Raw genomic sequence first — 18,312 nt, 5'->3', positions numbered from 1 at the left:
ACGTGCAGTGCACGACGCTAGTGTGAACGTAGCCTTAGAACCTGTCAGCAGATTTTTGCTATGTAACCTGAGAGCAGCATTGTGTCAGGGCTGAGACCCTGATTTCAGAGATAAGGATCCCCCAGTGATGAAATGGGTAAGTAAAACTTCACGCTTATTGAAAATCTTTAAAACACTAAATAGTGGTTAAGGCAAATCCACATAGATATTGACAAACCTACGCGTTTCAGCCTATAGCTTTAACCATGGTAATGCTATGCACCATGCGCGTAGGTTTGTCAGTATCTATGTGGATTTTCCTTTATCACTATTTAGCATTTTAAAGATCTTTAATTATTAAGCTTTACATACCCATTTCATCGCTCGAGGATCTTTCTTCTCATGTTTGCCTTGCTGTAGCTCGGACCTGGGTAGCTCCGTGCGATGACCTACTACCGTGGAACAGGTTTTTCTGATTATCAGTGAGCTGTCTCTCCTTTCCTCACCTTCCTTCTAATTTGCTACAATTCCAGACGTGTCACTTACTAGACTGTGTTTTGCTGTTTCAGTAAAATCAGAGTTTTATCTGCAGGAGATTATCACTACAGGACTAGATGTCTCGTGCCTCCTGGTCCAACCTTGCCCCCAGCATGCCACCTGTTGCAATTACAATCCATCAACGCCTCACAATCATATCAGTGATTGATGGCAGCATTTCTATGGATACACAGCAGCTGTCAGAGCAAGCTCAGGTTGATGTGGGCTGTTTTCTACAGCTGGCACCTACACAATATAGCGTGGGCTTAGTTCCCAAGCCTCTGTATGCTCCATACATGGGGACCCAACATAGGATGTAATAGCACTCGTTTGTTGGAGAGGCGTTAAACCCATATTGCCACTAGCAACCTATACTTTGCAATACGAAAACCTACCCCAACACTGACCTTACAACAGTTTTGAAGTGAGGAACGTCGTGGTCCAAATTTTTATGATCCAAAGGAACCATAATGGCCTCCTGTAGAGGGAATAAAAATCATTTAGTTTTATGAACGAACAGACACCAAACAGACCATTTATTTAATTCTATTAAGGTCCACTGTATAAGGTCACCTTGCGAGGTGATGGTGGAGGACATCTGGAGAGGAGGTGCACTATATTACCATCTATCTACCAGAAAGGCCAACTCAATGGTATTACTAGAATATGCAGCTGATTTTCAGCACATAAATCTGCAACAGAAATTCCACTGCGTCCCAGCCCCATGTGGCTCTATCTGCACTAGAAGGACAAAAGAAGCAAAACGCCACAACTTTACACCAAAGGTGCTTCTTCCACTCTTCTAAAAAAGAGTTCTGCAATATTTTGGAGACGTATGTGAGAATGTTTGCCTATTCATCCAGAAAAATATTTGTGAGAGCAGACACTGAGGTTGGATGAGAGGACCACGCTCACAATCTGATCTAGTTCATTGCAAAGGTTTCGGATTGATTTATTATCAGGACTTTATAAGTCCAGCAATGTTCTTCACCAAACTCCCCTAACCATGCCCTTATGGACTTTTCTTTGTGTACTTGGTACAGAAGTGGAGAAAAAAAGCCTTCCCCAAACTGTTTGTAACACTAATGCTGGCGCCTCTGCAGGTTCCTCTACCTCCTCCATGCAGGGACACCGACATACTTGCCGCCTGGCCGCATGGTGAGCTCCCTGTGTCCTGCTTCCTTCTCTTATTGTCCTGTGCACATCGCCCAATCTTTCTGGTGGGGCGCCTAGTGCACGCTCCCCTGTTCTTTAAGGGGCAGTAACAGGAACCTGTAAGGGTCTCGGCGGTACTTGAACCTACACCAAAGTCAGTCCTGGTTAACATTCCAGTGTCCGTACTGTCGGAGCCTGTTACAGTATCTGAATCCAGCCCTGTCTGTAACTCCGTGTCAGTATCTGTTCTGCCCGAGGATCCAGAACCTGTGTAGTTTGAACGAAATTGGAATCCTGTTTTGCCAGTGATTCCCAGTCTCATCCGTGTCAGCGAACCTGAGCCCTGGGATCAGCAGATGCAGAACCTGGAACTGCCTAGGATTGGTACTTGGTGGCTACCTACAGCTCAAGCCTGACTCCACCATCAAAAGCGCCAGTGGACACTTAACTATGCTCCTCCTAAGCATGCCAGGCCCCTTCGCAAACCACATGCGCCACCTGCGAGCGTGACACTATGCCTACAAAACTAGAAGCCACAATTGTCCGAAATGTCTTGTGCTGTAGCTGAAGAATTAAGTGTCCCTTCATTGGAACTACGGCCGATCCCTAACAAACAATCCCATAGCGTTATAACGCCTCCACCAAATTATACAGCCAGCACAACGCAGTCAGGCAGGTAACGTTCTCCTGGAATTCACTCAACCCAGACTTGTCCATCAGATGCCATAGAGAAGGACCACGCTGGTATCAGTGAGCTCTGTACCACCTGCCATTCTGTCACAAATGTTAATAAAGGCAGACGGCATGGCGGAAGCTGTATATTATACACTGGGGGTAATGGGACTGAATAATAACTGTGTCCCATTACTTCATTTTCAGCCCTGATTACCCTTTTGGTTGAGTCAAATCTTTGGCTCATTCTCCTAGTAATTGTTCTCCCTATGTGTGACATTGACCCCAGACCTTGGCAGGACCTCATGTTCTGGAAGGTCAGGGATTAGGGTTAGAGGAGCCCTTCATCTTTTAGAGAGGGCTTGTAATTGGCCAGATCCTAGTAAGTTTTGGGTAGAGCACACATAAGCACACCTTTCAGGATCGCAGTAATAAATAAAAACAAAAAGATGAATTCTAACCTTTTCTTCCCAATATTAGCCAGTAACTTTTATGGAGTAGAAGTATTACCCACAACGTCCGTGAGCTCTCAGCATATTGACTAACTTTAGGGTACATAAAATGAGACTGTTACCTCCATGTATCTCTTCAAGTCTGTCAGATTCATCACCATCCCCGTGACAGGGTCAATCTACAAATGAGGAGAAAAAATACTTTTCGGTCAAAAAGAATGATCTATCGATCAATAAGTATGTGAGTGAAAGAATGTGATCTCAAGGGAAGGAAACCAGACAGGTCAGCCTTGAACAGGGACAGGCTCCCTCATTTAATACAAAATCTTTAGGACAGAACACATCATATACTGTAACTAATGGTCCTAAGCCTATATAACCCGACCACCGTAGGCAATAGCCATGGAATTGCTCCCACCAAAGTGTATACATACAAGAATGGAGTAAGAAAATCCACCAAAAGAATTAAAGAAAAATATTTATTAAACTTAATAACAAGCACTCAAAATACTATTAAAAGAACCATATCAATTGACAGAGCTATTGAAAAACCGGAGTCAGGTGCAACAAGAATAAAGTGCAACACCGCAGATACAGCATAGTTAGAGCCAAATAATCAAGTCCATCGGTAGAGTAAAGTGACAGAGCATCAAGTTTAACCAGGAAATAACTTCAATGAGACCCAAGTGGCTGTGTCAACGCAGTAAAAGTAACCAGAGTATACTCAATAAAGAATTATGATTTTGACACTTATAAGCATTGGCTACAGCAGCACGGTAATCATACAAGATGGTTGCTCTTACCCATAACTGTCCTGTAGCGCTGCACGTACGGCCCCAACGCGTATTTCGCATTGGCTTTTTCGGGGGAAGAAACGCACGTTGGGGCCGTGCGTGCAGCGCTACAGGACAGTTATGGGTAAGAGCAACCATCTTGTATGATTCCCGTGCTGCTGTATTTTACAGTGTAACATGCCATATAAAAAATTGGCGCATTTTACAACTCTCTGTGTGAAACCAACGTGGCAGACATGTCACAACTCAGTGCTCTCTCTGGAGAAAATTAAACTCCTCAATATTGAAATAGCAACACCAAGAAGAAAAGTTGTAAAATTATGGAAATCTCAGGATAGATAATTATGTTAATTATATGCAAATGCTGAAAAACTGAAAGAAATTTTCAAAACATCTCGATTTGATCAGTAAAGGGTATGAATGTTAAGAGCAGAAATACATGTAATTAAATGACTACTATCAGTGAGGTTATTGGTTGTCTGAGGAATGTTCTGGAGCACTGAATGCTCTTGGACAGAGAAATCATCAAGATCTGCTGCTGGCAGCTCCATGTGCAATTGCCGACCCATGGTGTCCCAGATGTGCTTGATGGGAGATAAGTCCAGAGAGGCTGCAGGCCATGGTAACACGTTTGGGCCACACAGGATGCTCAGAGTAGCATGAGCGATATGCGGCCTGTTGGTATTGTGTTGAATAACAGCTCTAGGGACACTTTGGAGAAATGTCCATTCACTGGTTCCACAATAAAATCAATGTAATGCCAAGCTCTTAGAGTACCTAGAATGAAGACTTAGAGGAATCAATCTACCATAAATTATACCCACACTATAATCTCATGAGTAGGACAGGTGTGACATTCCATCGTGAAGGCCTCCATTGCTGTCTTGATCTGCGCCAAGGTGTCTCAGGAGCCATTTTTCAACACGTCAACACCAGTACAGATGTTGCTTGTATTACGATGAATATCAAAATAAAGGCAACAAAGGAATGCTTAGTGGTAGTGGGGTTTCCGTAGTACTTAGTGAAATTACAATATACAATCATATGGAAATGAAGATCCCTACAACCAAGAAGCTGGACCTAAGAGATGATACAAGGACAGTCAAAAATTTTACGAAAATAAAAGAAAAAGCAAGAAGCTGACCATACAGTCCAAAATATTATAAAGAGAACAATCAATTTATTAAATTCATCAGGTAAAAAATAACAAGAAAAAAACAAAATGAATGAGGTAAAATACAGAGTAATAATTAGGTAACAAATAGAACAAAAGGGGCCCCTGACGAAGGGAGCGTGCTGAAACGCGCGTTGGGGAGAACGCCATCCAGGAGCCAGAGATATGCACTATCATTGTGAGTTACTTCCTACCTTGGATTACTTGCTTACACTCTCACATGACTCTCTTTCCCCATCACTACACATGTACTTTGTGCTGCTGTTTGGTGCTCAGACCACTATATATATTATACACTTACACCTATTGATCTTTTTTTGCTATCATGGTAAAACTTTTTGTTACACTGCACTAGCACTTTAATCATTAATAATGAATACTGTGTATGACTTTGCCTTTTGAATTCTTTACGTGTATATGATATTTTTGTACTGTGTACACTATCTTGTCACTTTTCACCCAGTTTTATTAACATTATCATACTCCTGTAAGTGCGTCCTTTTTGTTCTATTTGTTACCTCATTTATTACTCTGTATTTTACCTCATTCATTGCGTTTTTTTTCTCGTTATTTTGTACCTGAAGAATTTAATAAATTGATTGTTCTCTTTATAATATTTTGCACTGTATGTTCGGCTTCTTGCTTTTTCTTTCCTTTTTGTAATACGATGAGCAGCCCAGGTGACCTAAATGTGCTACCATGGTCTCTGGACTTGGGAAGTCTGATTTAATGGTTCCATCTAACTAGACAGACTCACTTTATTGATTGAAAAAATATTTGTAATTCTTTTTAACTTTGGATTACTCAGTTCCTGCAGAGTGCGGCAGTTTTGATAGCCACGGTAGTTACATAAGGCAGAACGTTATTTTGGAATCTCATTACATAAGCAGGGAGGTGTGCGGAGAAATCTGGGATTCTACCCCAAAACTATACTGTAAAAAACATTGAAAAAAAAAGACTCTAACTTACTTCTCCTCGTACAGTGACGACCACTAGAAGAAAAAACAAGTTACTATTAGTGGCTTACATGTTCCTTACAGCAATATTGTTACCAGATGTAGAAACGATTCCTGCCCGGCAATAGTCTACATGCTCGAGACCTGCTGTCTCATGCTGCGTTTAGGGTAAAATGTCCTGGTTTCCTTTTCCAGCCACTAATGTTCCCGAATAAATAATAATGTTCCTCCTCCTAACAGCCTAAATTACTGACCGTTTTCTTTCCACAAATCCGATCCCAACAGTCTCTTATCTAGATATTAATTAGGAGATCTTTACACATGTCCTCTAAAAAAAATTAATAAATAAAAAAAGTCCATTTACGATTGTTGTCACTCATGAGCTTTTAATTCGCTCTATAGCTCACTTTGATCTCCCAAACCTAATTGTGCTGGAAATAAAGCCCTGACCACAGCAGATGGTACACAAATTGAGGTTAGAAGATAAGCCTAGATCGCAGATTTGTTTGTTCAGAGCTATAACAGGACGGATCTCGCCTTTTTACTGAAGGTAGAAAATACATCTGTGCCTCCCCGTAATAAGGATGGATAGAACATCATGGGAACCATAGAAAGTACGTGACAATAACAGAGACTCAGAAACATTTATTAAAATGACTCCAGCCCAAAAAAATGTGCACACGTTGCGGATTTACTGCGGATCTGCAAGCGTTTTTTTTCCGAGCAGAAACGCTGCAGATCCGCAAGTGATTTACAGTACAATGTAAATCAATGGAAAGAAAATGCTGTGCTAATGGTGCGGAAAATTCCGCACGGAAAATGCTGCAGATTAAAAGAAGGAACATGTCTTTTATTTGTGCGGATCTGCAGCATTTTGGACCCATTCCATTATAGAAATCCGCAGGGGTAAAAACGCATGAAATCCGCAATAAATCCGCACAAAATCCGCATAAAAAAACGCATCAAATCCACACCTGCGTTTTCTGCTAGGAGATGCAGAATCCGCACAAAAAATTCCAGAGGCAAATCTGCAACGTGTGCACATACCCTTAGGATTCAAGAGTAAATTGAAATGTATATAATTTCATAATAGTACAAGTGAAGAAAAGTAACTTTGTGAGCATATTTAAGAAATAGCTGCTTCCCTTCTTACTTATTGGACACCATTTCCTGCACTGACCGTTTACTTTCAAAGGCTTCTCAAATCTGTCTACAAATCTGTCTGCAGAAGAAGAAAAATTATAATTATACCTGAATATGGAGATGTGAAGGGGGAGAAGATGGAGAGAAACAAAAGCAGAAAGGTAATCCAAAATCAGTGCAACACACATGGTAGTGGATCCACTGTGCCGTGGACCGAGGAAGGCCTGGAGGGTCGTGACTAGGTGAGCACCTGACTCTTCGCTAAAGCCCCTGATGGTGTGGTTACATTTGGCTCCAGATGGACGCCAGGTGCTACTCCAGGACAGACCTTGGATACATGGCAGCTGACCCCCAAAGGAGTAGGAAGCTGGATCGGCAAGGAATGGATGGCACAACAGGCGATGAGCAGGTACTGGCAGAAACAGCTGGTATACAGGTGGACACTAGTGATGAGCGAGTGTACTCGTTGCTCGAACGTTCCCCAGCATGCTCGGGTGACCTCCGAGTATTTATGACTGCTCAGAGATTTAGTTTTCATCCCGGCAGCTGAATGATTTACAGCTACTAGCCAGGCTGAGTACATGTGGGGGTTGCCTGGTTGCTAGGGAATCCCCACATGTAATCAAGCAGGCTAGTAGCTGTAAATCATTCAGCTGCCAGGATGAAAACTAAATCTCCGAGCAGGCATAAATACTCAGAGGTCACCCGAGCATGCTGGGGAAAGTCCGAGCAACGAGTACACTCGCTCATCACTAGTGGACACGGCAGGTTCTGGTAGACACGGCTGTTATACAGGAGGACACGGCAGGTGCTGACAGACACGGCTGTTATACAGGTGGACACGGCAGGTTCTGGCAGACACGGCTGTTATACAGGTGGACACGGTAGGTGCTGGCAGACACAGCTGTTATACAGGTGGACACGGCAGGTTCTGGAAGACACGGCTGTTATACAGGTGGACACGGGAGGTTCTGGCAGACACGGCTGTTATACAGGTGGACACGGCAGGTTCTGGCAGACACGGCTGTTATACAGGTGGACACGGCAGGTTCTGGCAGACACGGCTGTTATACAGGTGGACACGGCAGGTGCTGGCAGACACTGCTGTTATACAGGTGGACACGGCAGGTGCTGGCAGACACGGCTGTTATACAGGTGGGTACGGCAGGTGCTGGCAGACACGGTAGGTGCTGGCAGACACAGCTGTTATACAGGTGGACTCGGCAGGTTCTGGCAGACTGCTGTTATACAGGTGGACACGGCAGGTGCTGGCAGACACGGCTGTTATACAGGTGGGTACGGCAGGTGCTGGCAGACACAGCTGTTTTACAGGTGGACTCGGCAGGTTCTGGCAGACATGGCTGGTACACAGACAGGCACAACAAGTTCTGGCGGACACAGCTGTTTTACAGACAGGCACAGCAAGTTCTGGCTGACCCCACTGGTATACAGGCAGGCAAGGCAGGTTCTGGAACTCACGGCTGGTATACCGGCAAGCAACAGGTGGAGGTGCCTTAAATAGTGTCTCCCAGGTATTGGTTGAGGACACTTTAGGACAATGTGTGCTGTCTGTTAAATAGACCAGGAGTGTGTACGCACCCTAAGCACAGTGCCCTGGGATCTCCCAGACGTGAACAGACCACGAAAGACCGCAACAGCAGGAGGAAGCGTGGGCCAAGGGAGGGGCAGTGAGTTGCCGTCCCTGCCGGACAACAGGGGGTGGGGATTTGTGCAGGGATGCCGCTGCCGCTACAATCAGGAGTGTAACAATCAGAGAAAAGTATAATCGAAAAAAACATCACCACTTCTGTATTTATCACCCACTCCTGGCTTTGGCTTACAAATACTGAGGTAAAATACTGACCAAATACTGAACGTGTGAACGTGGCTTTACAGTAAGAATATACAACTGTTATTAGCGCAAGGGAATAAATATTAAAAATGCAAGATATAAGTCATATAAATAGTGTATGTACACACACATGAGGCTTATTCTTATTCCTGACAGTGCAGTAACACTAATCATGTGCAAGATTTGCAAGTTCATGTACTATAGGGGACCACACACCACATTAGATAAAAGTTGGTTGAGCAGACCGCTTTTGTCTGGACCAGTGGAAAAAAAACGTGTAGGTGTATGGGGGTGTTATAACTTTCCCCAAGATGGCAGGTGTCTGAGGGAAGGGAAGAAGGAGGAATGGGCTTGTTGGATTTCTGCATAAGGCTACGTTCACATTTGCGTTGTGCGCCGCAGCGTCGGCGCCGCAGCGCACAACGCAAACAAAAACGCAGCAAAACGCATGCACAACGCTGCGTTTTGCGCCGCATGCGTCGTTTTTTTCATTGAATTTGGACGCAGCAAAAATGCAACTTGCTGCGTCCTCTGCGCCCCGACGCGGGCGCCGCAGCGACGCATGCGGCGCAAAACGCAAGTGCGCCGCATGTCCATGCGCCCCCATGTTAAATATAGGGGCGCATGACGCATGCGGCGCCGCTGCGGCGCCCGACGCTGCGGCGCTGGCCGCAAATGTGAACGTAGCCTAAGAAGGAATCTCCTTACCTCTGTAATTGTGACCATGTCCATTAGGATTGTTACACTTGCCAAAAATCTTTTTATTTTCCTCGTTGGTTAGAGAATTGCTGCAAGGTAGAAAGATGAAAAAAAACAGATGATCAAAAATCATGCATTTCAAATCACCAAGGTTACAGGGACCCTAATAGATTAGTAAAGCTGTCAGCAGAAACTGACCTATTGTTTAAATTATTTTTTATGTGTTATATGTCTTTTTTTAACATTTGGGAAGTTTTGTCTCCATATCACAATCTTTACTAAAAATATATATATATATATATATATATATATATATATATATATATATATATATATATATATATATATATATATATATATATTACATCCTGTAGATTGTGAGCACTAGCGGGCAGGGTCCTCTCTCCTCCTGTACCAGTTGTGACTTGTATTGTTCAAGATTATTGTACCTGTTTTTATTATGTATACCCCTCCTCACATGTAAAGCGCCATGGAATAAATGGCGCTATAATAATAAATAATAATAATAATAATTTAGTGATCTTGCAATTTTCACATTTGCCATTATGGCTTATCTAGACTTATACTTCCTGTCTTTTCAGGAACAGTTTTTAGCAGTTTCCTTATCATCAGAGGCATGATTATAATTACTGATAACTCCTCTGTGCACAGCTGATAACACAGGATCCACCAATCACATCCCCCATGTCACAGCTCCTCTGCTGCCCCTTCCTTCTCAATGACCTTTGCACCCGCTCATTATATACTTCAATATAAAAGATAGGGTCAGAGTCTGTTCATAACGACTATGTACATGCGTGATTTCCTGAAACAGGAAGTATGAGTTTATAAAAAAAAACAAAAAAAAAAACCAGTGGCCAGTGTGAAAATTGCAGGATTGCTAATTTTGTTTAATGCATGTAACACAAAAATCTAAAAAAAATGTCATTTTATTATTCTAGCTCCCCTTTAATTGCCTCTTTTAAATAACTGGACTCTTGTTAGAAGGGCAGGAATTTTCCAATGTCATCATGATACAATAACATTCTAGCTTCCCACCTCCACCACTAGGGGAGCTCCTTGACTTCAGTTGAAGTTGCACAAATCCATAGGTGGAAGCCCTCCTGCTAGTGGTGACTTCCAGTATTAACCGAACTCTATATGAGTTGGTTATTTATTTGTCCAGTTTCTTATTTGGCAATTTTTATTTTTTTTTCGTTTTTTTACAGGTTTAACAACAAAAATTAAAAATTGCATTAATAAAATATAATGCAGCCATAAGCCCTGATGTGAACACACTTAAAAAATACAAAAACACAAAGCAACAAAAGTTACAAAACTGCCACAAAAATAGGAGTTATTTCAAGAGTTAAATGACTCTAGGCCACTAATCTCACAATGAAGACACAAAGATAGTGGTGCCCTACATCTAATTCAGGTCACTCCAGCCTGGCCCACATGGGTCCTGGCATCAGTACTGGTATTAAAGCCAGTTTTTAAGGAGTTAAATAACCGTGGGACATTGGTCTTACAGTATCTGCACAGAACAGGAAGACCCACATTAAAATCAGTTTTCGTTTTTTTAAGGCTGACAAATAGTTATTGGGTACGGACCAAAAAATGCTGGTATCAAAGGGAGTACAATTTGTACTGATTTGAATAAGTTACTGGTTTGTTTTAAGAATTAAAGGGGTTGTCCGGTCTTAAGCTCCAAGTCATTTAACCCCTTGAAAACACCAGCTCAATTCAAATCTGTGAAAATTGTCTGCTTGCCCACTGCGATGCCAGGTCTCATGCCCAGAACCCATTTTCCAGGCTGGAGTGAACTAAACTGAAAGCAGGGCATCACTATCTGTGTATTGGTGGTGTGAGATCTGTGGCCCAAAGTCATTTAACAATTTAAAAACACTAGTTACTTATTCAGATTGTTAAAATCGAATGTCTGCCAACTTTGATGCCAATTCTGATGCCTGGAACCTATTTGGGCCAGCAGGGAGTGACCTGCACTTGATGTGGGGCATCATTGTCTATATAATGGTGGTGTGAGATCGGTGGCCCAAGCTCATTTAACCCCTTCAAAACACCAATTACTTATTCAAATCTAAAAAAAATGACTATTTGCTCACTTTGTTGCCAGTTATCATACCCAGAACCCATTTGAGCGAGGCTGGAGAGAATTTGATGCGCGGTATTACTTTTTGTGTATTAGTGTTGTAAGATCAGTGGCTAAAAGTCATTTAACGCATGAAAAACGCCAGTTACTTATTAAAATCTGGGAAATTGTGCTATTTGCCCACTTTGGTGCCAGTTCTCCTGCCCCAAAACCATTTAGACCAGCCTGGAATATGAACTGTATATGACCATGTTATATGGTCGCGTCCCAGCCCGTTACAGTGCAGTATATTATATGACTATATATATTACTCTTTCTCTCTATATATATATACACTAGATGGTGGCCCGATTCTAATGCATCGGGTATTCTAGAATATGTATGTAATTTATTTATGAAGATTTAAGAATAATGCAATGAATACACTGGTGCCAATTCGCGGCCAGACTGCGCCTGACGCTGATTAGTCGCGGCCGGCCGGGCGTGACCAATCAGCGATGCATGGTTCAAATCCCACGCCAATTCGCTGCCGGACTGCGCCTGTCGACGCGGGATTTCCGTTACAGACAAACAGACAGAATTAGACGATTATATAATAGATGGACAGTCCCAGCCCATTACATTGCAGTATATTGTATGGCTATATACACTGCTTAAAAAAAAAATACAGTAGGGAACACTTACACAACAGAATATAACTCCAAGTAAATCAAACTTCTGTGAAATCAAACTGTCCACTTAGGAAGCAACACTGTTTGACAATCAATTTCACATGCTGTTGTGCAAATGGAATAGACAACAGATGGAAATTATTGACAATTATCAAGACACACTCAATAAAGGAGTCGTTCTGCAAGTTGGGACCACAGACCATATCTCAGTACCAATGCTTTCTCGCTGATGTTTTGGTCACTTTTGAATGTTGGCTGTGCTTTCACACTCATGGTAGCATGAGATGGACTCTACAACCCACACAAGTGGCTCAGGTAGTGCAGCTCATCCAGGATGGCACATCAATGCGAGCTGTGGCAAGGTTTGCTGTGTCTGTCAGCGTAGTGTCCAGAGGCTGGAGGCGCTACCAGGAGACAGGCCAGTACACCAGGAGACATGAAGGGGGCCGTAGGAGGGCAACAACCCAGCAGCAGGACCGCTACCTCAGCCTTTGTGCAAGGAGGAACAGGAGGAGCACTGCCAGAGCCCTGCAAAATGATCTCCAGCAGGTCACAAATGTGCATGTGTCTGCACAAATGGTGCAGTGCCCAACGTCCACAGATGGGGGTTGTGCTCATAGCCCAACACTGTGCAGGATGCTTGGCATTTGCCACAGAACACCAGGATTGGCAAATTCACTACCGGCGCCCTGTGCTCATCACAGATGAAAGCAGGTTCACACTGAGCACATGTGACAGAGTCTGGAGACGCCATGGAGAGCGATCTGCTGCCTGCAACATCCTTCAGCATGACCGTTTTTTTGGCAGTGGGTCAGTAATGGTGTGGGGTGGCATTTCTTTGAAGGGCCGCACAGCCCTCCATGTGTTCGCCAGAGGTAGCCTGACTGCCATTAGGTACCGAGATGAGATCCTCAGACCCCTTGTGAGACCATATGCTGGTGCGGTTGGCCCTGGGTTCCTCCTAATGCAGGACAATGCCAGACCTCATGTGGCTGGATTGTGTCAGCAGTTCCTGCAAGATAAAGACATTGAAGCTATGGACTGGCCCGCCCATTCCCCAGACCTGAATCCGATTAAACACATCTGGGACATCATGTCTCGCACCATCCACCAACGTCACGTTGCACCACAGACTGTCCAGGAGATGGCGGATGCTTTAGTCCAGGTCTGGGAGGAGATCCCTCAGGAGACCATCTGCCGCCTCATCAGGAACATGCCCAGGAGTTGTAGGGAGATCAGGCACGCGGAGGCCACACACACTACTGAGCATCATTTCCTTGTCTTGAGGCATTTCCACGAAAGTTGGATCAGCCTGTAACTTCATTTTCCACTTTCATTTTGAGCATCATTCCAACTCCAGACCTCCGTGGGATATTAGTTGTGATTTAAGTTGATAATTTTTAGGATGTGGGATTTTAGTGTTCCCTTTAATTTTTTGAGCAGTGTATTACTTTACATATATATATGGCCGGTCCCAGCCCGTTACATTGCAGTATATTATATGACTATATATAATACTCTAGATATAAGTGTGACGCCCCAGGGTCCTGGTCGTCACAGTGGCATTGCTTTCCTCACGGGGAGAGTGATGTCACACGTGGAAGCCATGAAGGATAACTCTCACCAAGTAACACAAACATGCAACATGTTCACACTCCAGGGGGAGCTTTTGATCCTTTCTCTAGGTGACTCCCCTGCATATAGATATATATTGTGGTTTGGAGGGAAAGTTAGTCAGATAGTGCCAGAGAGCAGACTGGAGCAGTCTGAGGCAGGAAGAACGTATGAGGAGCTGTGCAGCCACGAGAAAGTGCTGCAGCTCCTGGACAGAGATAATACCGAAAGCCGAACAGATTTGCAGTGAGTGTGTAGAAGAGTGAAGCACAGGAGAAGGAACACCAGTGGAGCAGAGCAGTGAATTAGCTACCTCCCTGGCTGGTGCAGATTACCGGTAGCCGGAACACCAAGGTTGTGAGGGACTCTAAGACTGACAGCAGAAACCGGCAGGACAGCTGGATTACATATCACCTGTCCGCCCTAACACCCAGGAGGCACAGTGACACATAGAGCCCGGGTCATGATAGAGATCCTGTAAAAAAGGCTCAAGTCACCTGCCATACGGGTTTATGTCCCACCTTTATGGAGGACAGAGAGAACTGTGAGGACCTTATCTGAAGCCATAGGCAATAAGGGACTACAATACCACCGCGCTATGAGGAAGGCTTTTAACTCCACCTGGTAAAGGGGACTCTGGATTCGCTTCCAAGCCGGCCGGACCCTGCCTGCCCTGTGATCTGGTGCCCTGGACTGCGGTTGCCTGAAGTCTTCAGTAAATAAGGTAAACAGACTGCAAACCTGTGTCCTCTTTCTTTATTGCACCTTCCATCATCTTCCATCTACACACCGGGAGCCCTGGGGATATAATTCACCAGTGGGAAGTTATACCATCTAGCTGCCATAACATCACCCCAGAGGACCCCTTAAAGCAGCGTCAGTCCACACTGACCGAATACTACAGGTGGCGTCACGAACATAAACTTTATTCAATTTCCCCTTTGACATTGGCGCCCAGGGCCACGGACCTGGTCGCCACTGTGACTTCCCCTGTGAACACCGGACCCGGTACCAGGTACCCCACGGCCCTGGCGGGCGACTCATATGGCTGTGTCCCAGCCCGTTACATTGTAGTACATTATATGACTACATAGATATATACCGGTCCCAGCCCATTACATTGCAGTATATTATATGACTAGATATATACCGGTCCCAGTCCGTTACATTGCAGTATATTATATGACTAGATAGATATATACCGGTCCCAGCCCGTTACATTGCAGTATATTATATGACTAGATAGATATATACCGGTCCCAGCCCGTTACATTGTAGTACATTATATGACTACATAGATATATACCGGTCCCAGCCCATTACATTGCAGTATATTATATGACTAGATATATACCGGTCCCAGTCCGTTACATTGCAGTATATTATATGACTAGATAGATATATACCGGTCCCAGCCCGTTACATTGCAGTATATTATATGAGTAGATAGATATATACCGGTCCCAGCCCGTTACATTGCAGTATATTCTATGACGGGTTAATGACTGCTGTTAGCAAAATAGAATGTGTTAACAAAAATTTATTCTGCACACAAAAACCACAAAACAAATAGATAGAAATGTAATTATTAAAAGGCAAAAACTAAGCAAATAGAAGCATTTCACAACATATATTAGCTTTGTTATACTGAGAATGTCTTTGTTGCCTATATTAACCAATCAGAGCTCAGGTTAATTAACTGTAGCAAAATAGAAGCTGAGCTGTGATTGGTTGCTATTGGCAGCCTGATAAATCCCCAGCCAACAGGAAGCCCTCCCCCCTGGCAGTATATATTAGCTCACACATACACATAATAGACAGGTCATGTGACTGACAGCTGCCGTATTTCCTATATGGTACATTTGTTGCTCTTGTAGTTTGCTTATTAATCAGATTTTTATTTTTGAAGGACAATACCAGACTTGTGTGTGTTTTAGGGCGAGTTTTATGTGTCAAGTTGTGTGTGTTGAGTTGCGTGTGGCGACATGCATGTAGCGACTTTTGTGAGATGAGTTTTGTGTGGCGACATGCGTGTAGCAACATTTTGTGTGTTGAGTTGCATGTGACAGGTTAGTGTAGCAAGTTGTGTGCAGCAAGATTTGTGCATGGCGAGTTTTGCGCGTGGCGAGTTTTATGTGTGGTGCATTTTGAGTATGTGCAAGTTTTGTGTGAGGCAACTTTTGCATGTGGTGCAACTTTTGTACATGTGGCAATTTTTCTGTGTGTGCAAGTTTTGCATGAGGTGAGTTTTCCATGAGGTGAGTTTTGCACGTGTGGCGAGTTTTGCGTGAGCCTAGTTTTGCATATGGCGAGTTTTGCATGTAGCGAGTTTTGAGTGGTGACTTTTGTGTTTCGACTTTTATGTGGCGAGGTTGGTGTGTGTGTGTGGTGAAATGTGTGCTGAGGGTGGTATATGTGTTCAAGCACGTGGTAGTGTGTGGCGCATTTTGTGTTTGTGTTCATATCCCCGTGTGTGGTGAGTATCCCATGTCGGGGCCCCACCTTAGCAACTGTACGGTATATACTCTTTGTCGCCATCGCTCTCATTCTTTAAGTCCTCATTGTTCACATCTGGCAGCTGTCAATTTTCCTCCAACACTTTTCCCTTCACTTTTTCCCCATTATGTAGATAGGAGCAAAATTGTTTGGTGAATTGGAACGCGCGGGGTTAAAATTTCACCTCACAACATAGCCTATGACGCTCTCGGGGTCCAGACGTGTGACTGTGCAAAATTTTGTGGCTGTAGCTGCGACGGTACAGATGCCAATCCCGGACATACACACATACATACATACACACATTCAGCTTTATATATTAGATATACCTGTATGTAATCTCCTGTATATAGTATATACCTGTGTGTCATCTCACCTATATATAGTATATATCTGTGTGTCATCTCCTGTATATAGTATATACCTGTATGTCATCTCCTCCTATACATAGCATATACCTGTGTCATCTCCTCCTGTATATACTATATACCTGTAGGTAATCTGCTCCTGTATATAGTATATACCTGTGTGTCATCTCCTCCTGTATATAGTATATACCTGTATGTCATCTCCTCCTGTATGTAGTATGTACCTGTATGTCATCTCCTCCTCTATATAGTATATACCTGTGTGTCATCTCTCCTGTATATAGTATATATCTGTGTGTCATCTCCTCCTGTATATAGTATATACCTGTGTGTCATCTCCCCTGTAAATAGTATATACCTGTGTGTCATCTCCTGTATATAGTATATAGCTGTATGCCATCTCCTCCTGTATTAGCCCTTGTTCACACGTTATTTGGTCAGTATTTTTACCTCAGTATTTGTAAGCTAAAATGGCAGCCTGATAAATCCCCAGCCAACAGTAAGCCCACCCCCTGGCAGTATATATTAGCTCACACATACACATAACAGACTGGTCATGTGACTGACAGCTGCCGGATTCCTATATGGTACATTTGTTGCTCTTGTAGTTTGTCTGCTTATTAATCAGATTTTTATTTTTGAAGGATACCAGACTTGTGTGTGTTTTAGGGCGAGTTTCGTGTGTCAAGTTGTGTGTGTTGAGTTGCGTGTGGCGACATGCATGTAGGGACTTTTGTGAGATGAGTTTTGTGTGGCGACATGCGTGTAGCAACTTTTTGTGTGTCGAGTTGCATGTGACAGGTTAGTGTAGCAAGTTGTGTGCAGCAAGTTTTGCGCATGGCGAGTTTTGCGCGTGGCGAGTTTTATGTGTGGTGCCTTTTGAGTATGTGCAAGTTTTGTGTGAGGCAACTTTTGCATGTGTTGCAACTTTTGTGCATGTGGCAATTTTTCTGCGTGTGGCAATTTTTCTGCGTGTGCAAGTTTTGCGTGTGGCGAGTTTTGCACGTGTGGCGAGTTTTGCATGTGGAGAGTTTTGCGCGTGGCGAGTTTTGAGCGGCGACTTTTGTGTTTCTACTTTTATGTGGCGAGGTTGGTGTATGTGTGGTGAAATGTGCACTGAGGGTGGTATATGTGTTCGAGCACGTGGTAGTGTGTGGCGCATTTTGTGTGTGTGTTCATATCCCCGTGGTGGTGTGATTATCCCATGTTGGGGCCCCACCTTAGCAACTGTACAGTATATACTCTTTGGTGCCATCGCTGTCATTCTTTAAGTCCCCCTTGTTCACATCTGGCAGCTGTTAATTTGCCTCCAACACTTTTCCTTTCATTTTTTCCCCATTATGTAGATAGGGGCAAAATTGTTTGGTGACTTGGAAAGCGCGGGGTTAAAATTTCACCTCACAATATAGCTTTGACGCTCTCAGGGTCCAGACGTGTGACTGTGCAAAATTTTGTGCCTGTAGCTGCGACGCCTCCAACACTTTTCCTTTCACTTTTTCCCCATTATGTAGATAGGGGCAAAATTGTTTGGTGAATTGGAAAGCGCGGGGTTAAAATTTCACCTCACAACATAGCCTATGACGCTCTCGGGGTCCAGACGTGTGACTGTGCAAAATTTTGTGGCTGTAGCTGCTACG

General features: G+C 43.7%; 1 protein-coding gene across 1 annotated transcript in view; it reads right to left on the bottom strand.

Moving 5' to 3' along the window:
- The window catches only part of PTS (6-pyruvoyltetrahydropterin synthase), a 29,605-nt gene that overhangs the window by 8,692 nt on the left and 2,601 nt on the right, over positions 1–18,312 (bottom strand). The window contains exons 2-5 of the mRNA XM_077287922.1: positions 9,423–9,502; positions 5,733–5,755; positions 2,918–2,974; positions 924–994 (exon numbers count right to left, since the gene is read on the bottom strand). Coding sequence (XP_077144037.1) covers positions 924–994; positions 2,918–2,974; positions 5,733–5,755; positions 9,423–9,502 — 231 coding nt within the window. The remainder of the gene's footprint in view (positions 1–923; positions 995–2,917; positions 2,975–5,732; positions 5,756–9,422; positions 9,503–18,312) is intronic.

Source organism: Ranitomeya variabilis, chromosome 2, assembly GCF_051348905.1.
Source record: "Ranitomeya variabilis isolate aRanVar5 chromosome 2, aRanVar5.hap1, whole genome shotgun sequence".
Taxonomy (NCBI): domain Eukaryota; kingdom Metazoa; phylum Chordata; class Amphibia; order Anura; family Dendrobatidae; genus Ranitomeya; species Ranitomeya variabilis.
The sequence above is the reverse complement of the archived record's forward strand: the minus strand, read 5'-3'. Positions and strand labels throughout refer to the sequence as shown.